General features: G+C 39.4%; 2 gene segments (V, D, J or C); both read right to left on the bottom strand.

Annotated features, from left to right (window-relative positions):
- LOC100695241 (Ig kappa chain V-III region CBPC 101-like) overlaps nt 1-23,222 on the bottom strand; it is a 201,447-nt gene that overhangs the window by 146,995 nt on the left and 31,230 nt on the right. Inside the window, 1 exon segment of the V gene segment in view lies at nt 18,958-19,252. Within this exon segment, the coding sequence occupies nt 18,958-19,252 (295 nt within the window).
- LOC109196594 (Ig kappa chain V region 3381-like) lies at nt 16,654-17,182 on the bottom strand. The segment is given in 2 exon segments: nt 16,654-17,006; nt 17,114-17,182. Coding segments are annotated over 2 exon segments (384 nt in total).

The raw sequence follows: 23,222 nt of genomic DNA, 5'->3' as shown, positions 1-23,222 counted from the left end.
TCCTTTTTCCATTATAAACTCAGATTTGCGTGAACAACAGTCCCATAATGAATTGTGTCGGTCACGTCAAAATCCAGATCGACGCAGCAGTTTACATGTGGTGGTGTGGCTGCTAAAATTAGAAGTGTTAGCGCTTGATCCTTTATGTGTTTAAACATTTGGGATACAAACTTCTCAGTGAATCTGGACAAAAGCTATTTTTTATCACATACATGTCAATAATAAATGGACGCCTCCATCTGCTGAGGAAGCTCATGTGTTGTCACTGAAAGCTCCTCAACAGGTACTGGCTGTATCTCATGGTGAGATTGTTTCATCTGAAAGTCTAAAGTGCAGGATGAACTTTGAATCTCAGAGTAAGGGCTGTATATATGTGACAAATATGTCACTGCATATGATTTGGATGTTATGTGTATGTAGTTATGGACAGATATGATTTAATCATGAAAGCACCTCATGACTTCTGTTTTTGAGCCTCAAACTTATGTTTAGATTATTTAAAATTAAATTTATTTTTTATGTCGAGCTGTATGATATTTAATGACTGTATTTTTGTATATGTCAAAAGGAAGGTCTTATTTTACTGATAATTGTTCAAATTTAACAAATCATAGATGATATTACGGCTGTTGTAGTATGAAACTGAGGTCAAAGGTCATGATGAAGAGTTTTCTCAATAACTGTTCGACGTTGGAACATCTGACTTATTTTTAGTTAAATTTAAAGGAAAAAGCGAAAGAAACTATTTTTAGGTCAAAATCAAATGTGTGTGTGTGTGTGTGTGTGTGTGTCCTCAGTGAACTGTATCAGTCTCTGCAGTATCTTCCAGCTGCAGCAGTCAGTTCAGTTTCTGTTCAGTATGACTGAGGGAGGTTTTTGTACGACTGTTTTTCACTGTGTGAACATACCCTGATAATTAATCTCATGATAACTCTGACAGTAATAAACTGCTGCATCTTCAGCCTGGACTCCACTGATGGTCAGAGTGAAGTCAGAGTTTGATCCACTGCCTGTAAAACGAGCTGGAATCCCTGATTGTCGATTGCTAGCAAGGTAAATGAGCAGTTTGGGAACTTCTCCATCTTTCTGTTGGTACCAGGCTAAAAGGTGATATGGGCTGCTATAATAAACATCCTGACTGGTCCTACACTTAATGCTCACAGTTCCTCCCACAGCAGAGCTCACTGCTCCAGGCTGAGTCACTGTGATCTGTCCTCTGGACTCTGAGGATACAGAGACAAAAACATAAAGCAGCTTCATGGTTTTGTGGGCTTCATTTCAGAGGGACAGATGTTGATAGAGGAGAGGAGTTTGATTCTCTGGACTTTACCTGTGAAGCAGCAGCAGAGGAGAGTCCAGATGAGGACGCAGATCAAAGTCATGTTTTTGATGAGGAGGATTTCTGTGGCTTCTGTTGTGATGAAGGACAGCTGTCAGTCATCCAGTGTTCAACTCTCAGGACTATAAACTCTCCCAGAGCACCGGAGCATGGTGCTGCTGATGCAAAGTGCCTCTCTATGGAAATGATCTGTGAAAAAGTAAAGGTCTGGACTTCACTATTTGTTTTTACAACATTCTGTACCCCACGTAGATCCTGATGGGTTGTGAAGAACTAATAATTGATCATATTTAAAATAAGTTCATTTATCAGTTGCTCTTTGCCAAGATGTAGAGATGTTAGAAATTTGCGTTTTTTTCTGAATTCCTTCGTTCATGTTTGTATCATTAAATATTTCATGGAAAGCATTTAGTCAGTGACTTTATGGTGGTGTACAGTGGTGGGTCACACTTACATTTATACAGTTACATTGATTCAAGTAACTTTTCTGAGTAAATTCTACTTGCTGGTGAAGATCATGTGACATTACTGAAAGCTTCACAGTGGGAATACAATCGACTTTGTGGAGAAACTGTTTTCTAAACCACTTGTGCCACTGTGTTAGTATTTGGAAAGAATGTAATACCACATTGTATTTGTATGAATGCAGTTATACTCACTGTGTGTATAGTACTATTAAGTGATTCATGCACTGTAAAAAGAAAATGGGTGAACCAACTTAATTGAATTGTTTCAATTGGTAACACCTAATTTAATTAAGTTCTTTGAAATGAAGTTAATACATTAGATAACACAACTGATTTATCTAATGTATTAACTTCATTTCAAAGAACTTAATTAAATTAGGTGTTACCAATTGAAACAATTCAATTAAGTTGGTTCTTTTTACAGTGTGCTGTTTGACTTATTGGAAACACATTTTTAAATTAAGCAAAACATTTCATTGGTTTTGTTTGTGACGTTGTTGATCATTAAGGTTCCTGATGACAATGTCAGTCTTAATTCTATTTTAACTGAACAGGTTACACTGCAATAGACTGACAACCTGTCCAGGCTGTACCTGCCTCATGGACCTGAATTGGATAAGCAGAAAAGAATGGCTGAAATAGGATTGATGAACAGATGAAGCAACTGTTGTTGAATTGAGTTTGTATTTCATTCCAGGTTTAAAGGATATCACAGCACTGAAACTGCACATTTAAAAGTATTAAATGTCCATCACTGTCTCAGGGGATTTTCCCATTTTAATGCTTTCAGACCTCAGTGCTGACTTTGATACAGTAGATGATGGTATCCTGGTATCCTTCTCTCTTACTTGGTGCATATTATTGGCAGTAGGAAACATACAGGGAACCACACTGCAATATGTGGTTAACAGACTTAGGTGAAAACATGCTGAGAAACTAGTATAACAGATACAACATGATTTCCTCCAATACCATCCACCTCAAACATATATTACAGTTTTATCTCAGTCGCTTTGGTGCAGTTCTCAAATCAGTGATGCTTTTCCCCAATCAAAATAGCCTTTCTCATTGTTTTTACACACACATACACACTGCTGTTGTTTCTACACTAATAAAGGGATTTGTTACTTTGTTGATCCACTTGAATCTCACAACTCTGAAACAGTTTTGTCAGACAGAACTCCAGATCTGTCACTTTACTGAATACTGTCCAACACTTCATTAGTGTTTCCACTCAAATTACTTCAAAGCAGTGAAATTGCTCTTCAATTATAATCAAATATGGACACATATTCTCAGAAGACGTTTAAGTTGAAACATTTAGAAATGCATAATCTCAGTCTTGTGTCACACGTCCATGCCGTGGCACTGCTACTGTAATTACACAAAAACATATACTACATGCACTCACAGACCACTTTATTAGGTACACCTTGCTAGTACCGGGCTGGACCCCTTTTGCCTTCTGAGCTGCCTGAATGCTTTGTAGCATAGATTCAACAAGTCAGAGATTTTGCCCCTTATTGACATAATAGCATCATATTGCTGCTGCAGATTTGCCAGCTGGACACTTTCAACCACATCCCAAAAATGCTGTCTTGAACAGAGATCTGGTGACTGTGGAGGCCATTGGAGCACCGTGTTTTTGTTTTTTGTTCTTATATTGTATAATTTTGGTCACTCCATGTGAATTATAACCTCAGTTTCCTGTTCTTCGGTGACAGGCCCTGCAGTGCAGTCTTCTACTGCTGTAGCCCATCTGCTTAAACGTCACATGTTGTGCTTGCACAGATGCTCTTCCTGTTTGTATCGAGTGGTTGATTGAGTTACTGTTGTTACTGAGTTACTGTTGCCTTCCTATAAACTCAAAACTTTTAAGCCATTCTCCTCTGGCCTTTGACATCAATGAGGTATTTTCACCTAGAAAACTACAGCTCACTGGATATTTTCTCTTTTTCAGACCGTTCCCCGTCAACCCTACAAATGGCTGTGTAAAGAAATCCCGTCAGATCAACCTGTCTGGCATCAACAACCATGACACTTTTAATTACCTTTCTTAATGATGTTTGAGTTAATCTTCAGCAGGCTGTGTTCAACATGTCTACATGTGTAAATGCTATGAGCTGCTGACATGTGATTGGCTGATATTTGGATTAACAAGCAGTTTAACAGGTGTACTTAATAACCTAATAAAAACATGCAGTATGACTTTACTGGACTATACAGTAGTTGGTGCTGTGGTCTCAGATTGTATACATTTTCTTTTCCTGACACATATAGTTTAATGAGTATTATTTTGCTTTTCTCCATTTCACCAGTTTTGTAAGGTTAAAAAAAACCAAAAAAACATCAGATTAGATTTTTGTTTCTGAAAACAGTTTTAAACTTTTCATTAGCTGTCACAGTCCGGGTGAGCTGCTGGTAAATTTCCACTAAGTCCATGTTCTGCTGTGTCTGCCCCTGGGCAGAGCTGTCATCTGCTCACATGGAGCCATTCTGGAGCAACCTACTCAGGATATTTAAGACCAGCGTTGCCGTCTCTTCACTGCTAGTTTGTCTACTTACCCACGGTGGTAACAGGCTACCATGCTTCATGCTCCTTGCCCAAGTCTATGAACTTTCCTCATTTTTCATGTGCTACAGCTCTCTGGTCACGCCACTGCTCCACTCTTCAGCTAAGATCCCCACTCGGACACTCGGCCATACTCACTGCAGTTTCATGCTCCGTCTCCTGGGAAGGATTTCAATATCACACCTGCTGCCCTCTTGCCACTGCTTCACACAGGATCCCTTGGAGCTCAGGTCAGCTCATCTTAAATCTATTCAGCTCACCTGGACCTTCACCTACTCCCCTCAAAGTACCACCAACTCCACCTGCAACATAAGCCATCCTCCTCTTTAAACTTCATCCACACCCACAATCTGTGAACCCACTAACCCCTTTTCCTCTCTTCCTCTTGATCACCACGCCACCTTAGGCCACCACACTACGTTTTCTTGTCAGGAATCCCACGCCAAGTATAACTCTGTGTTTTTGTACCAAATAAAGATTTGTGTAAAGCAAACTCAACCGTCTCCACATTTGGTCCAGCACTTGAGTCCAGTTTCGTACAGGCCTTTGGCCCCTTGTGACTCTTTCCAAAGTCAGTAAGATTTTCAGAAACTAAAAAAACAAACAAAAAAACCCCCCAAAACCAAAACCCAATTTGTCTTAAAACGATGGTGAAAGTGTTTTGTGGTGGATTTTTGTGTGATATGTATAACTATGTAACTATATACTCTATATATCTATGCGCACTGAACATATATATTTTAACTTTCATGTAGAGTCTTAAGCACAAGACATTTTTGCTTCACCGAGGTTTATTAAGTTGGTACAGTAACAGGGCAGTTAATGCTGTTGAGAGTTCACTTGAATAACTCACTCTCCAGCTCTGGTAACTGACCTTCCCTAATACACACTCAACGTCTTTTTAACGCAGCACAACCAAAACAGTAACATTGTAATAGAGATCCTGAACACATCACGATAAAATATCATACAAAATACACACACACACACACACACACACACACTCTGAACCCACACTGAAGTGTTTTTAAGCATGTAACCTGTGTATTATATGTTATAAGATTGTGCCACTTGCTGTATAAGATTTAATAATTAGGATTAATGTGTGACCTTTGACCATGTTGTGACCTATTGTCAGAGGGTAAAGCAAAGGGTTAACCTATTGGTGTCACTTTGGACCGGGCCCTCAGCCAGCGCCAGGTGTGAACTCTGGCCGTTATCTGACCCCAGCAGCTGTGCGGGGCGTGTGGGAAAGTTACCCAGCAGCAGGGGGCGGCGATACTGGTCCCTATATTAGGGGACCAGAGGACGCCCCCAGGGCTCTTTTCCTCCTGCTGCTGCTACCTGTCCGTCTCTGTGTTGCTCTACTGTCTGTGCTTAAGGCTGTACACCCCGGGGTTTTGCTTTGCTTGCTTTCTGCTATGTAATTTTCTTGCTAAATGTCTGTATGTATTTTTCCTGCTGTTCATATGATTCAGTGTATTAAACTCTGTTCCAAGAATTCTACTCTTTTACAGAGCATCTTTTTGAGTGTCTTGGTTTTAATTGGATTTGGATCTCCACATCGTTGGTGGAAGAAGGTTATCAGAATGGCTTCAAAATTTGCGACCACAATTGGCGACGTACGAAGGGACAAGGAATTAAGGTGATTGCTGGGAGCCTTGGGGAATGCCAAAGCCTTGCACATCAGAGAACACCAAGCGGCCGCTACAATAAGGTAAGCAGAGTTTTTTTTCTGCTCAATGTTGGTGTTGTCTGAGTGCAGAAGGGGGGTTCCACCTTGGCTCCAGGTAGATTTCACCTAACCTTGAAAAGGACTTTAATCAAATGGTCGCTGTTATTCTAAGTGATAAAGTGTTACACTGTAAAAATAATGCTAGTTGCGGATGCTGAAGGAGTGGAGTTTAATACTGCATCATATGTGTGTGTGTTATTCCTGTAACTTGTGTGACCCGCGGGGGGAGTGTGAGTGAGCGCTGTGTGTGTGTGTGCGTATTTGGGGTTTGTGTGTGTGAGAGGCTGCTCTGCCCTGTGCTGGAGTATGACTCCAGGGCTGTGTTGGGGGAGTTTGGGTTTATCTTTCCGCTATTCTTTAGTGCATCTGAAGAATAGGCGTAAGTTGCGCAGAAGTAAAAAGTTGAAGTGATGAAAAGTGATAAAAGTGATGAAAAGTGAAATATATGTCGGCACCCCCAAGGTGGTTACCGCTGGAAACCTAGTTATCCATTTAGGTAGATAAGGTGACACAGGCTAACTAGGTTAACCATTTAATTGGTTAACCTAGTTAACCCAAGTGAATTGCTAGGTAGTCAGGACTGCTCGGGCTTTGGGGGAATTTTGGAGATAAGAACTCAGCACGTAACGCGGGGGCTTGGGGCTCGCAGTGGGATTCTGAGGGCTTTCGAGTCCACCGGTCTGGACACGCTGGGTAACTGCGCGCGTCGCTGTATGAAAGGCGACACCTTCGGCCAAAGTGTAAATATGTAAATAGCTGTTACTAACCCTTAAGTATAATCGCTGCTGTAAATATTGCTAAGTAGTAGTCTAGAGTATAACCATGTATTGCTGTAAATATTGCTTAAAATAACTCTTGCCGTAAATAAGAGTTAGAGGAATACGCGTAAGGGGTGGGTTTTGATAAATAAATACGGAAAAGGGAAGTTAGTAGGTAGATGAATAAAAAGTTGTAGAGGGACTGATTTGAGAGACTAAAAAACTGAGCTCACTGTGCTGCAGAGCGCTGTGTCTGCAGGCAGTTTGTGAATCATCCCTACGGTATGTGGAGGAGTGAGAGGAGCATCAGAGCAGTGAAAAGAGATAAGTCTGCAAAAATTAAGAGTTGTTGAATATAAAGAGGAAAATAGACACTGCTGCTGAAATATAATGTTGTTGTTTAAGGAATTTAAACAGAAAGATCTGTAGAAATAATATTTGTCAAGCAGCAATATGAAGTAAGGTGGAAAATTTGTGGGTAAATTGGAGTAAAAGAAAATATTAATTACCAAAATAGGGATAATGAGTAAATAGGGATTGCAGACACTTTTTTGGATTATTAGCTTAATAAAAGTATGACCAAAAGTTAAATAAATTGGAAACAGAGCTGCTTGACTAAAGTAAAAAAAAAAAAGGATAACCTAACCTAGAGCTAAATTATAACATATCCAAACTAATAACAGTAAGAATGAGAACTATAAACTAATTCTAATAATAAAACATAGCTGGGATAAAACCCAGGCCTAAAATAATTAGAGGGAAAGTAAATAAATCACACAAACAAATAATAAATGAAACAGAGAGGTTTGTGTTGTGTTTGGAGAAATATAGACGGTAGTGGTGATGATCTAAGAACAGCTGAACATCTTAGTAAAGAGGGAGAGATAGAGACTAAATAAAAAGAACATGTTTGGGCTACAATGAAGATAAGAGAGTCAAAAGAGCTTCCATAAATCGATCTCAGTAAAATGCAGGAGTTGTAAAAGAATCTAATAAATGTCTCAGAGTTTGCATGAAGTTTTGCCTGTGTTAGAAAGTTCTGCCGAGGGGTCATAAACTCACCCAAAAGCATACAGAGAGTGCAAGAGGCACCTGAGTAATATGATGTGAAATGAATGACTGTTGGAAATAAGTTGTGTGAAGCTTAGAGGAGTTCAGAATAAACAGGCTGACATGTTGGGTGAAGTGGTAATGAGGACAAATATGAACAAGTTAACAAAAGAGACACCTGCTGGAGATCTGTTTAAAATGCTGCCATCACAAATAAGTAGTTGGGAAGAGAAAAGAAGGTAGACAGGGTTTAAATGCAACTAACTGATGTATTAAACCCAGAGTATAAGAGCTAAAATCACTGGATGGAAAATAGTGAAGTGAAATAGAAGAGTTTTGTTGGAAATGGTGGTTTAATAAGTCAGAGATTGTGACTTAACAATTTCAAGTAAAGTTTAGCGCCTGTTGAGTGTGGCAGAGGGAGACAGTAGAGAGAAAAAAGGAAAAGTGTTGTAGTGAGAGAGCTCACATCAGCTGAGCCGCTGCTGCAGGAGGCGGCCTGTAAACAGCGTCACAGGGTGTAGCTGGCTCAAGTTGCTCTGACTGTGGAGTGTGTGGGGTGGGCCCTGACATCCTGCCAAGAGTGTCCTTGACCAGTGCACAGGCTTTCAAGTGATCTAAGCCAAATGCAAGTGTGAGAAGAAGAGTAAAAGACTGACCTGCATGTCTCAAAGAGGTTATTGTTATGGGGAGCTTGTGCGAAGCTCAGAGGAGTCACCTGAGACAGGAAGCAAATTTGTTTGCTTAAAAAAAAAGAAAAAGAGAAAAAAAAGATGTAACTTGTTTGTAAAGTTTAGGGCCCACATCAGTTAAGATGCTTAAACAGGTGATCAAATGCTGAGTACTATGAACAAAAAAAAACAAAATGTAAAAAGAATAGTGCCCATTAGAGTGAGGAACAGGAAGAAAGAAGCTCTAAATTTGAGAATAAAATATTAGAAGAAACACCTGGGAGGAAAATGATAAGGCCAGTAAACTGGTTCTCGGGTAAATTAAAATAAATATAATAAACTATTAAAATAAGAACAGGGAAGTAAGACAGAACTGAATGGGAGAGAGGCATAAGACATAACAGTAGAGAAGCAGTGAAAAGAATTGAGAATAATAATAATTCAGCGAGTAAACAAAAAGTTTAAATATAATAGTAACTGATTAGAGTGTAATGTTAACAATAATAAAACAATAATTAGAAAGATGTAATAAATAATGCCATTAAGTGTAATAGTAAAATAAGAGGAAGAGTAGGTAAGAATGAAAAGTGATTACACTCAAGCACTTTAGAGAGGAAAAAAAGTGTAAATTTAAAGAAAAATAATATTTGGCTGGGAAAAGAAACAACAGAAATAAAATTGTGGGGTGCATGGCTGGTTAACCTGCAGCTGTGGATCATTAGAAATGCTGATCAATAAAATAAAAAGCATGATTAGATATTGTATAGGGGAAGGGATTATTAAAGGGATCATTGGTATCTAAAACACTCGCCTTGATGCTGGTCAGACTGTGTGTAATTCTTCTCCTATAGCTATGAGAGAAATAACATTTAGACGAGCTTCAGAGGTGCGTGACATAAGAGGGCCTTAACCCTTTAAGGCTTCGAGGGTGAGGCTTGAATCAGGAAGTATTTAAGTTTTAAGAGTCCCAAAACATCAGAGTGCTTTTTACCATCCAAGAAAGTAAATAAATAAATAAATTGCACTTTATACATTTAAGGAATAACTTGCAAAATGCTGTGTTTAGCAAATGCAATATGGTAATTCTTACATATGCAAAATTACTATTGCTTTTAATTTGTCAAGTTTAACAGGTATTGTGACAAAATTTGGGGGTAATTGTTTCAGGAATCAGGGTTTTTAATAGTGACAGGGTTAATCCCACAGCTGCAACTTGTCACTTACAGGAAAGTTGAGCAGAAAAACATAAAACTGTTGTATATGATAATAAAGCCCCTATGATTTTGTTTTAGTTTTACAAGGAAAATAAAATAAAAGCAAATATAGATAAATCTCTGCTGCCAGTAGGAAACAGAAAGCTCCCTAAATAAGCAGTGTGCATCATGCAGGGGGGAAATACGCAGGAGCAGGGTTTGGAGGGGATGACAGAGCCTTTGTTCCAGCAAAAGCTGGTAATTAGAAAGAAAACACATTGACCTAAAATGCAATAAGGAGAAATCAAAAGTTGAGCCTTTGTATTTAAAAAAAACCACGACAAAAGTGATTATGGCTTAGAAGAGGAGAAGTAAACACGAGAAAGTTTGAGATGTAGGAAGTTAGATAAAGGAACCGCAGAGTGAAGAGTGATTAGACAGGTGGGACAAAGAAAGTTGTGAGTCAGAGGAAAGGAAGCTAAATAGGAGAATTCAAAGAACAGGAGTAAGATAATGGAGAGTAACATGAGGTCGAGCTCACAGGCAAAAGAAAAAAATGGAGCAAATGAAAACAGTTACTAACTAACTGATGTATGCACATACTCGAAACAATGACTCTCCTGCTATGGAAACAAAAGAAATAACCCCTTACAGATGAAGGAGCTCACCAACTGAAGGGGAGAAACATAGAGCACCAGTGAAAGATAGCAGGACAAGAGCCTGTGGAGTAGAGCAACACTGGCACTGCGAAGGCCTACGTCACTGATGAGGCCTGTACAAGGGTGGAGAGGAGGAGTCAGCTGTATGACGACATCCAATGGCTGGCACATGTGAAAACCCAGGAAACCAGAGGGGATCTTCCCAGTGAAGATCCTCAATTCATGAAACCGAGTCTCCTCGAGTCCAATGAAAGACTGTATCTGCAGAGGGCTGGAAAAGTGTATTAAAACACACTTTTAGTCAGCTGACATACTCATCAATCTGCTGAGGACTGACAAGCGGTGGGCTCTAAGAGCCAACATCGTCTACATCTGGGATGTTCTCTGTGTGGATGTTCCTGGAGAATGCCAAGAGGAATGTGGGCAGCACCATAACAACAAGGAAGTTACTGCCAAGAGAAATCTTCAGTACATGGACTGTGACTGATACCAGTGTACCTAACTATCCATGATATCTACAGTGAACAACATGAAGCAGCTGCATCAGTAATGCTCCCAACAAACTAATAAGTTTAAAGCCCTGGGCTCCACTCCTTGTGTTACTCTCCCAGTAGAAAAAGAACACAAATAATATGAACTAGGCCACATGAAAGCATTAGATAGGAGATTATTAGAAATATATTCATTACTAACACTCTTACATTAGAATATTATTGAAGGTTAGGAAAGTTTAAAACATAAAGGGTGCAGACATGACTCTCACTGACACTAGAACAGATACACACAGAGCATTAGAAACCCAGTAGGGCATGGGACAGATAAGTAAACTTAGGGAAGTTATTAATCACCTTATGAGCATTGCATTATTGAAGGGAGGAAACGTACACATGGGGATTTACTAAAAGTTGGGGTACTGATGACACTCAGGATCCCTGGTAACATGAAATGAGAAATTTAAACATCTGCTGTTTCTGACCCTGGTATACTGCTCTTGGGTATCCTCCTGACATGTATGTAACTGTGTGGGTGCAAATACGTGTGGCTCTGTATGCAGATATGACAAATAATCTGTCTTTTATCTTTTTCAGTGTGGCTACATATAGACCAGTGCCAGCTACCTCTGTTCATGTGTTGAAGCTAATAGTATGATGCTAGCTCAAAACGTGCAGCACTAAACCATCCATACTGCGATAATTCAGTGTGAGCAATTTGTAGTTACTTTCAAATGGAAGACAAATAAAAATGAATGCAGTGTGGAGGAGAAAGCAGTGAAGGATTCTGTCATAATCTTAACTGCATTGGGAAAAGGGGGGAACATATAGCTTAGCAGAGCTAAATTGTTAACTCTCCCAAAGAATGAACCACCCCAAAAAAGAGAAAATCTAAATTATCAGATATTTTGGAGGGAAAGAGGCTAAAGCCTGATCTCCTATAAAAATGAGCAAACCTCAATTTAGAAAAATGGGGCCTAAATTATCTTTCCTGTGTGTGGCAGGGTCCAGTTGTCTGTGGATTGACATATTTAAATTACTCAAATGCTTACTCTAGTAAAACCTGCAGAACTAAATGACTCTATTCTAGTTCTATTCTAGTTACAGTGTGCAGAGGTAGAGTTTGAAGCACTGAGGAGGGACATGCAGTCTGACCAGGCACATGGCAACCAAAAGGAAAGAGAAGAACATTTCATTGGTATGGGCCAAACTGGGAAGATTAGGGTAAGGCAGAGTTGAGTCAGCATGATTAAACCTCTATAGGTAAGCAACTATTGACCTAGTACAATCCAAATTTACAAAAGTTGAAGTAGACCTTTAACCCTGCAATTAAAACTGTTTGTTTTTCAGGAGGTCTCAGTGTTCATCATGGCCATCCAGGTGTATTGTAAATATAATGCCAATTACATGTATTATTTACGGTCCACAATTTACTATCACTCAGGTTAAGGAAAATGGGGTGTGAAGTAATTGTCTGCCACCAAAATGTGTAACAAGATCCAATTAGAGAATTTCTTATGATTACTGCCTATAAACAACCCATGCATGAAAATTTGTCTGTATAGTATTCAACTCAAGGTTGAACAGGCATGGAATTATGATGCCAGTCATTTAAGGGCACTTTATTATCTAAGGATAAACTGCAAAATTAAAACATTACAAAACGATTATTTATCTGACCCCCTTTTAGCAAGAAATTTGGAGAGGAGGAACTCCCTTTTTAACAGGAATAAATGCCCAGTAGAACTGGGCACAGGGGGGAGTGGTCATCTGCTGCGACCAGCTGAGTAAGGAGGAGGAGACAGGACTGAAAATATGCTGTGTAGGAGAGCCAGAGATTGATAATAACTAATAACTAATAATAACTCAAAAGAGAGACCTAAAAACTGGAGGCCTGGCTTCCCATTCTACTTTTAAATATTCTAGTAAGCTTAAAGTTCGAGAGTCAAGTGGGGAGATATAGTACTATAGGAGCAGTATGGTAATTTAAAAAAACAAACAAAACAGATTTAACAAGGAGCCTATGAAGAGAAATCAACAGGAGAAATGTACTCTGTCATTCTAGTCCCTTTCAGCATTCATGTTGCAACATTTTGATGTAGATGGATGCTTTTTAAGGAGTTACAATGTCTACAACATCCTGATAAAAACAAATTACAGTGGGACAGCCTAGAAGTAATAAATGCATGAATTTGTCTTCCAGCATCACTCTGGGACAGGACTTTAGAGATCTTGCAGAAATTGAAGAAAGCAGTCTTGAAAAAGCACATATTAGTGCATATTGGGATTTAAAAAAATTACTCCAAGAAACCTCACAGTGTTAATGGAGACCAAGGTAATGCCATTCAGAGCATTCCTTTAGGTTGACTGACAGGTGTGTGTTGTTTGGCTTCATGGATGAATGAGAGAGAGGGTGTCATCAGCATGGCAGAGGTATGTTGTGTCTTTTGTGGTGTTACCTGAAGGAGGCATGTGTTATGTAAATAGAAATAGATCCTGGTGTGAAACCTTGTGAAGCTCAATGGTTAGTCTTGTGTATGTGGGAGGATTCTTAGAATAACATGTTATGGTCACAAGTGTCGGACATAGAGATCAATCCACTGTCAGAGGCCTTAAGAAGATCATTTTTAACTTTCACCAAATCTGTCTCTATACTGTGATGTGCTCTGAAACCTGACTGAAACTCTTTAAATAAGGCGTTCCTCTGTGGCTGCTCTTGTGGGGATTTTAGAGATGAAAGAAAGTTGGAGGTCAGCCTATGGTTGGTTTGGACAGTTAGGTCAAGTGATGGTTTTTGAGTGATGGTTTAACTACTGCCAATATGAAGAACTGTGTGGTCAATGTGGCATTGTCTAACTTAGCTTTGAAAATTCCAATTCGGCGGCTATAGAGGTGTGGGAAGTTTGATCAGCCATATAGCCAGCAACGCTAAGTTTTGGGCTAACAGTGCTAATGATGAATTGTGAATTGGCAGCCGGTAACAGAGTTAATGTTTATCCAAATTCAGCTTATAAATATGAAGAGGCAATAACCCAGCTAGTAGTCGCCCTAAAGCTCACTAGTCCTGTGGCTGTGATTAGATGTCTTGATCACCAGAAAACAGACACATTGATAGCTAAATGAAACAACATGTTAGAGCTTTACTATGCACTTCCTAAATTGATAGCTAGGTAAAGATAAATAAAGCTTTCTGTTTATAACAGCATTTGAGACAAACATTTCAAAGTGCTTCACAAAATAAAGCAATGAATTGGAATTTGTTAAGGAAGAGGTTAACTGGGTGCAGATATTAACTTTAGTACTAAGGTGCATGCAGTCGTGAACTAATAAGACTAAAACAACTAACATTGCACGGCATACTCACAAAGGTCCATAGATAAGTCCTCATAAAGGGCCTGTAGAGGTAACTGTGGACACAACTAATGCAGTCTGCAAGGCTATCTTTCTGCAGGTGGAGATGGCATCTGGATAACAGACGGAGATGCAGAGGTCCTGACGCAGGTGCTGGCAATCTGATGACAAGTGTGAGGGGACAACGGAGTGAAACAGGCTGCTCCAGAAAGCTGAGCCATGACCCATCCGGTAGCTGTTGAACCTGCTGCAGAGCCTACAGTCCAAGTGGACCCATACAGTGCCCAAACCAGCTTCTGAATGATGGCTGTGCAAGATCAACTACTACCCATCGCCGACCCTGACTTTAATCAAGAGTAGGACCAAGTCGTCTCGAGTATTCTTAGAAGCTATGCAAGATCCAGCAGTCAAGAAGTACCATAAGAGACTTTTCTCGGACTCATAAATTAGTTGAAATATGGACTGAAAAAGGGACACAAGTTGAGTAAAGGTTGAAGCTGACTGCAGAGAAATGTCAACCTTGAAGTTATCAAAGGACATTTCAAAGCCCACACTGAGAAGTCTGTTCAGAAAAAGAAGTTGCACCTGACCAAGATGAAATCCAAAACTTGGAATTAATTGTTTAATTGTATTATTTTAATGCCATTTATGGTGTTGTGTAAGCCATGTATGTATTATGTGTCTCTGCTGATGTGTTTTATGCCTTACTTTCATTTTCCTGTAATTAGGCTGATTTTTAAGTTTCTTGAGTATTCTATTAAGGATACTGTGTAGCATGATTTGCAAATGAAGATGAATCAATTTGTCTTAAATTAATTGACTAAGAGAAATGGAATCTTGGGAGAATGTTATGTTGATAACTGTGAGGTTTTTGGTGGAAGGAAGGGCTTATTCATTTGAGCAATAACTGTGTGGGATCTTTATACAAATTCTTATGTTCTATGTAGAGCTTGCTTTTACATATGTTAGCAAAAAAACAGCGCACGCATTAGTTTTCACAATTTTTGTTCTTCTTTAGTTATGGGGTCTTTTTAGGTGGTACCTCCAGGTACCACAGGGGGGAATGTGGTGGATTTTTGTGTGATATGTATAACTATGTAACTATATACTCTATATATCTATGCGCACTGAACATATATATTTTAACTTTCATGTAGAGTCTTAAGCACAAGACATTTTTGCTTCACCGAGGTTTATTAAGTTGGTACAGTAACAGGGCAGTTAATGCTGTTGAGAGTTCACTTGAATAACTCACTCTCCAGCTCTGGTAACTGACCTTCCCTAATACACACTCAACGTCTTTTTAACGCAGCACAACCAAAACAGTAACATTGTAATAGAGATCCTGAACACATCACGATAAAATATCATACAAAATACACACACACACACACACACACTCTGAACCCACACTGAAGTGTTTTTAAGCATGTAACCTGTGTATTATATGTTATAAGATTGTGCCACTTGCTGTATAAGATTTAATAATTAGGATTAATGTGTGACCTTTGACCATGTTGTGACCTATTGTCAGAGGGTAAAGCAAAGGGTTAACCTATTGGTGTCACTTTGGACCGGGCCCTCAGCCAGCGCCAGGTGTGAACTCTGGCCGTTATCTGACCCCAGCAGCTGTGCGGGGCGTGTGGGAAAGTTACCCAGCAGCAGGGGCGGCGATACTGGTCCCTATATTAGGGGACCAGAGGACGCCCCCAGGGCTCTTTTCCTCCTGCTGCTGCTACCTGTCCGTCTCTGTGTTGCTCTACTGTCTGTGCTTAAGGCTGTACACCCCGGGGTTTTGCTTTGCTTGCTTTCTGCTATGTAATTTTCTTGCTAAATGTCTGTATGTATTTTTCCTGCTGTTCATATGATTCAGTGTATTAAACTCTGTTCCAAGAATTCTACTCTTTTACAGAGCATCTTTTTGAGTGTCTTGGTTTTAATTGGATTTGGATCTCCACATCGTTGGTGGAAGAAGGTTATCAGAATGGCTTCAAAATTTGCGACCACAGTTTTATGTAGTGTCTTTTGCATAGATGAGTCTGTGTTGTGAAATATGACTTACATATTTTGAGAACTGCATTAAGAGTGGTGAGAATGACGTTCCTGATATAAGACTTTCACTAAACCAACTGAGAAAAGCTGTGATGGGGAAACATTTACTGAAGTTCATTTAACTGTTCATGAATAAATGTAAGTGAAGTCTTTTGAAAAAGTGTGTGTGTGTGTGTGTGTGTGTGTGTGTGTGTGTGTGTGTGTGTGTGTTTGTGTGTGTGTGTGTGTGTGTGTGTCCTCAGTGAACTGTATCAGTCTCTGCAGTATCTTCCAGCTGCAGCAGTCAGTTCAGTTTCTCTTCAGTCTGACTGAGGGAGGTTTTTGTACGACTGTTTTTCACTGTGGGAACACCCACTGACTGTTGATATAGTGATCACTCTGACAGTAATAAACTGCTGCATCTTCAGCCTGGACTCCACTGATGGTAAGAGTGAAGTCAGAGTTTGATCCACTGCCTGTAAAACGAGTTGGAATCCCTGATTGCCGAGTGTTAGCATAGTAAATGAGCAGTTTAGGAACTCCTCCATCTTTCTGTTGGTACCAGGCTAAAAGATGGTAGTTGCTCCAAACACGAACATTCTGACTGGTCCTACACTTGATGCTCACAGATCCTCCCACAGCAGAGCTCACTGCTCCAGGCTGAGTCACTGTGATCTGTCCTCTGGACTCTGAGGACACAGAGACAAAAACATAAAGCAGCTTCATGGTTTTGTGGGCTTCATTTCAGAGGGACAGATGTTGATAGAGGAGAGGAGTTTGATTCTCTGGACTTTACCTGTGAAGCAGCAGCAGAGGAGAGTCCAGATGAGGACGCAGATCAAAGTCATGTTTTTGATGAGGAGGATTTCTGTGGCTTCTGTTGTGATGAAGGACAGCTGTCAGTCATCCAGTGTTCAACTCTCAGGACTATAAACTCTCCCAGAGCACTGGAGCATGGTGCTGCTGATGCAAAGTGGCTCTCTGTGGAAATGCTCTGACCGACTCCAGCAGGGATGCCACTTCATGATATTGACAAAACAAAGGTGCTCATTTTAGTATCCAATTAGACTTATTTAAGTGGAAATTCTTTTTCTGAACGTCTCCTTTTATTTAACCCTTGTGCCCTCATCAAATTTTCCACCATGTCGACACCTTCATATATAAAAATGTATATGCAGAAAATTTGCCATGAAGTCCTCATATGGCAATATTTCTTCTCCTTGCTTTTCAAAAATAAATTGAGCCCTTTTCCAAATTAAATAATTTTCACAGTTTTAACCCTTTAAATGCCACTTTAAACAGTTGAATTATTAATCTTTATTGAAAAAACTCTCAAAAACTAAAAAATTTCCATATAATAAATAGGATGGGGATGGGACATTGGTGTTTATTAGTGTCTTGGACATGTCAAAGTTGATCAACAAAACTGATTTGATTGCATAATTATTAAGTTATTTATGAAAAACCAAAAAAGCTGAAAAAATATTGTTGTATGAGGATTTAATGCCAGATTCTGTTCTTGTACATTTTTGTCCATGACGGTGTCAACAGGGTGCAAAATGCATCAACAGAGTACGGATGACATGTGAAAGTAAAAGACACCAGATTTCAAAAAACTTGACCAAAAAGATTTCCTGCAAAAATCCATGTCACAACACAGCCAAAATGATCACAAAATTTTAAAAAGTATAAAAAATGCTTTAAAATGTGAACATCTGTTGATCCTGTTACAGTCCCTAAAGTTATGGCTCAAAGAATGAGAGGATGAGATGAGATGCCACAAGACTGCTGCCGTCCTGTTAATAAAGCTTTTAATAAACAGGATGTAGTTCCTCCCAAAAGGACAGATGGAAGCAAAAGGAGGAAGAAAACCAGGACAAGTTCCAACAGGGCAGATTGTTAAACATCAGGTGTAGTAAAAAGTTTGAATGTGTTCTTATGTTCACATCTAATGTGAGTCGAGCTGTTTGGGTCACGTCAGCAGTCGATGAACCAGCTACTCTTCATAATTTCTCATCCTGAAGCAGTTCTTTGTCCTGCATTTGATCCCATTTTAATAGCTGACAGTAATGCTAACAATAATTTAAAACAAAAGTACCTACTCTTCAAATCAGCTGTGTTAGTGGAAATATTTATAACTGTCAGTACGTACTGATAAATTCAAATGTAGTAATATATAATATAGAGTGTGTATGCACCTAAACATGTCAGAGACACGTTGCCTGTTTTTGCTTTAAAGATGATTCCATGATAATCATAAATATTTGTGTTTCTGTAGAACTTAAAGCAGGATGAATTAGTCATTAGTCTTTTGAGTTTGACAAAATAGTTTCTAGCTTTCATAATCCAAAGATCAAATATTTAAATGATTGCTTTCAATCGTTGCTCGTATCGATATTCTCTGTTTGCAGATAATTAACTGCAGCAATAACATTTTATTTTGAGCATGAGGAACTGATGAGATTAACATTTATAAAATGTTATTATAACAAAATCTAAAAACTATTTTTAAAATTATCAAAATATTTTATCAATGTAAAATAATGTGTTTCTGAGCAGCTGTCAGTTCAGATTTTCTTTTTTCTCAGTTCCTCTCCAGCTCTGTGAGGTTTTTGTACAGCGTTGTATCACTGTGTGAACGGCCAGCTGTTACTCTGATGACAGTAATAAACTCCTGCATCTTCAGCCTGAACTCTGCTGATAGTCAGAGTGAAGTCAGTCCCAGATCCACTTCCACTGAAACGATCAGAAACTCCAGACTGACGGTTTGTAGCATAATAAATTAAGAGTTTGGGAGATTCTCCATCCTTTTGAAGGTACCAGTTGAGGTAGTTGTTAACACTTGAACTGGCTTTACATCTGACAGAGACAGTCTGTCCAAGAACAACAGACTGAGATCCAGGAGACTGAGTCAGGACTTGTTCTCCTGATGAACCTGAAAACAAGCAAAAAAAGATGATCAACATTCAAACATTAGAGGATCATTTCTTTAACATGAAGAACAGATGGAAGAAGGTCAGTGCTGCTTGTTTCAGAGTTTCTCCATCATAGCAGAACATCATTGTGGTGAACCTGGCTGCATGCTGAAGCAAAATTTTCACAGAGAGTCTCACCGTGAACAAGGAGCCCCAGGGTGGCCAGCAGTAGAGTCAGTGACATCATCATTGTGCTGCTGGTGTGTGAGTGGCTCTGAAAGGCCTGGACAGCCACTGATCAACACTGGCCTCTTAACAGCTGTGAGCAGAGAGGCAGGACACATATGCAAACACAGAGTCAGTCAGCTGCAGCTGTTTCCTCCTCAGAGCGTCACTCTTCATATTAACATTATTACATGTAGAGGGCATTGAATGGTCTGATAGTGAACTGTGATTTGTGGTTCTGTTATCTAGTTTTGTGTTTTTCTGTGTTCCATAGTAATGATTGATAATGATATTATTACACTCACTGAACACTGAATTACATCTATTCATCTGCTCCTTAATGTAAATGTATAATAAGCTAAGTCCATGACATCTGCTCAGTGCATTTAGCCACGGGTAAATGTTGCTGATGATCTGCTGAAGTTCAAACCAAGGATCCGATTGGAGAAGAAAAGTTGTTTAAATGAATTTGAACATGGCATGATTGTTGATTTTAGACATGCTGGTCTGAACATTTATGAAACTGCTTGGATTTTCCCACAGTCTCTACTGTTTACAGAGAACGGACAGGAAAAGAGAAAATATGCAGTGAGCAGTAGTTCTCTGGGCAAAAATACCTCGTTGATACCAGAGATCCAGGGAGAATGGCCAGTATACTGATTCATAAAAATACTCATCAAGATGTTGTTAAGCCAAACTGATCAAATAACGGAGGCCATACTTTCTAAACTTATTACAGTAGGCTGACAAAAAAAAGTCACATCTGCCTGTGTCAGATAACAAAAAGGAAAGAATGAAAAACATGGTTTCATCATTTGTGCTCATGAGTCCATGAACAAATTGTCTGATTCTGTAACATTTTTCAATCTGATAATTCAGTCAGTGTAATGTGTTAGTGTCCATGTTTAGGTCTTGTATTTTAAAGCAGGTGCGAAATGCTAAGAAATGACAAAGAAGGTTATTTCATGGAAGAAGATACATCCATCCTGTCTCCCTTTGAATATTCCTCACTGTTCTGTAGATATCACTGCAGACACAAAGAGCAGTTTTACTTTTAGCAGAAGTTTTGGTTATATTCGTCTTCCACCTCTGTCTATAGTGAGACCAGCTGAGAAGATCATTGGAGCCTCTCTTCCCTCCATCACAGACACCTATTGCACCTGCTGCATTTGCAAATGGCTGTGAAGGACCCCACACACCCTCAGATACACTCTTCACCCTGCTGCCTTCTGGCAAGAGGTACCAGAGCATTTGGGCCCTCACTGCCGGAATGCAAAACAGTTTCCTCCCCCAAGCCATCAGACCCCTGAACACTCAGTGACTCAACTGACACACACACACACACACACACACACACACACACACACACACACACACACCTTCATACATCAAGTTATTTTTTGCACAATCCACTGTCATTGTTGCACTTTTCTATTGTACTGTCTTGTGTCTGTATCTTTCTGTTCTGTCTGGTGTTGCACTCTCTTTGTTTTGTTTTGTTTTTGTTTTGTTTTTTTCAATTTTTGTACACTTGCAGTTTATGTATTCCTGTGTTGATTTTCTGTTATATATGGTATATGTATCAGCATGGTCTTGGAGGAACATTGTCTCATTTTACTGTGTACTGTAACACTGCATATGGTTGGAATGACAAATAAGCCACTTGACTATATCTTCAGTGAACTGTATCAGTCTCTGCAGTATCTTCCAGCTGCAGCAGTCAGTTCAGTTTCTGTTCAGTATGACTGAGGGAGGTTTTTGTACGACTGTTTTTCACTGTGTGAGCAGAAGCTGACTGTTTGGCCAGAATTCACCCTTACAATAATAAACTGCTGCATCTTCAGCCTGGACTCTATCGATGGTCAGAGTGAAATCTTTGTTTGATCCACTGCCTGTAAACCGATCTGGAATCCCTGATGCTCGATTGCCATAGTAAATCAGAAGTTTAGGAACTCCTCCATCTTTCTGTTGGTACCAATATAGGTCTGTCCCACCATCTACCGTATGACTGGTCCTACACTTGATGTTCACAGATCCTCCCACAGCAGAGCTCACTGCTCCAGGCTGAGTCACTGTGATCTGTCCTCTGGACTCTGAGGATACAGAGACAAAAACATAAAGCAGCTTCATGGTTTTGTGGGCTTCATTTCAGAGGGACAGATGTTGATAGAGGAGAGGAGTTTGATTCTCTGGACTTTACCTGTGAAGCAGCAGCAGAGGAGAGTCCAGATGAGGACGCAGATCAAAGTCATGTTTTTGATGAGGAGGATTTCTGTGGCTTCTGTTGTGATGAAGGACAGCTGTCAGTCATCCAGTGTTCAACTCTCAGGACTATAAACTCTCCCAGAGCACTGGAGCATGGTGCTGCTGATGCAAAGTGCCTCTCTATGGAAATGATCAGACCAACTTTAAAGGCACAATGTGAAAAAGTAAAGGTCTGGACTTCCCCATTTGTTTTTACAACATTCTGTACGCCACGTAGATCCTGATGGGTTGTGAATAACTACTAACTGATTATATTTAAAATAAGTTCATTTAACAGTTGCTCTTTGCCAAGATGTAGAGAAGTAAGAAATCCATATTTTTTCTGAATTCCTTCGTTCATTTTTGTAGAATTAAATATTTCATGGAAAGCATTTAGTCAGTGACTTTATGGTGGTGTACATTGTTGGGTCACACTTACATTTGTAGAGTTACATTTATTCAAGTAACTTTTTGGAGTAAATTCTACTTGCTGGTGAAGATCATGTGACATAACTGAAAGCTTCACAGTGGGAATACAATCGACTTTGTGGAGAAACTGTTTTCTAAACCACTTGTGCCACTGTGTTAGTATTTGGAAAGAATGTAATACCACATTGTATTTGTATGAATGCAGTTATACTCACTGTATGTATAGTACTATTAAGTGATTCATGCTGTTTGACTTATTGGAAACACATTTTTAAATTAAGCACAACATTTCATTGGTTTTGTTTGCGATGTTGTTGATTATTAAAGTTTCTGATGACAATGTAAATTTTAAAATGTTGCTATAGGGCACCATTAAGATGGCTGTGATCCAAAATTAAATATGGTTCAAACAACATGATACAACATGATGTCCTCCAATACCATCCACCTCAAACATGTATTACAGTTTCTCTCAGTCAATGTGCTGCAGTTCTCAAATCAGTGATGCTTTTCCCCAATCAAATTAGCCTCTCATTGTTTTTATACACACATACACACTGCTGTTGTTTCTACACTAATAAAGGGATTTGTTACTTTGTTGATCCACTTGAATCTCACAACTCTATGAAACAGTTTTGTCAGACAGAACTCCAGATCTGTCACTTTGCTGAATACTGTCCAACACTGCATCAGTGTTTCCACTCAAATTACTTCAAAGCAGTGAAATTGCTCTTCAATTATAATCAAATATGGACAAATGTTTTCAGAAGAAACATTTAGAAATGCATAATCTCAGTCTTGTGTCACACGTCCATGCCATGGCACTGCTACTGTAATTACACAAAAACATATACTACATGCACTCACAGACCACTTTATTAGGTACACCTTGCTAGTACCGGGCTGGACCCCTTTTGCCTTCTGAGCTGCCTGAATGCTTTGTAGCATAGATTCAACAAGTCAGAGATTTTGCCCCTTATTGAAAAAATAGCATCATATTGTTGCTGCAGATTTGACAGCTGTGCACCTCTTTCAACCACATCCCAAAAATGCTGTCTTGAACTGAGATCTGGTGACTGTGGAGGCCATTGG

Source organism: Oreochromis niloticus, linkage group LG22 (genome assembly GCF_001858045.2).
Source record: "Oreochromis niloticus isolate F11D_XX linkage group LG22, O_niloticus_UMD_NMBU, whole genome shotgun sequence".
In the NCBI taxonomy this organism is placed as follows: Eukaryota; Metazoa; Chordata; class Actinopteri; order Cichliformes; family Cichlidae; genus Oreochromis; species Oreochromis niloticus.
This window is presented reverse-complemented; position numbering and strand designations above follow the sequence as displayed.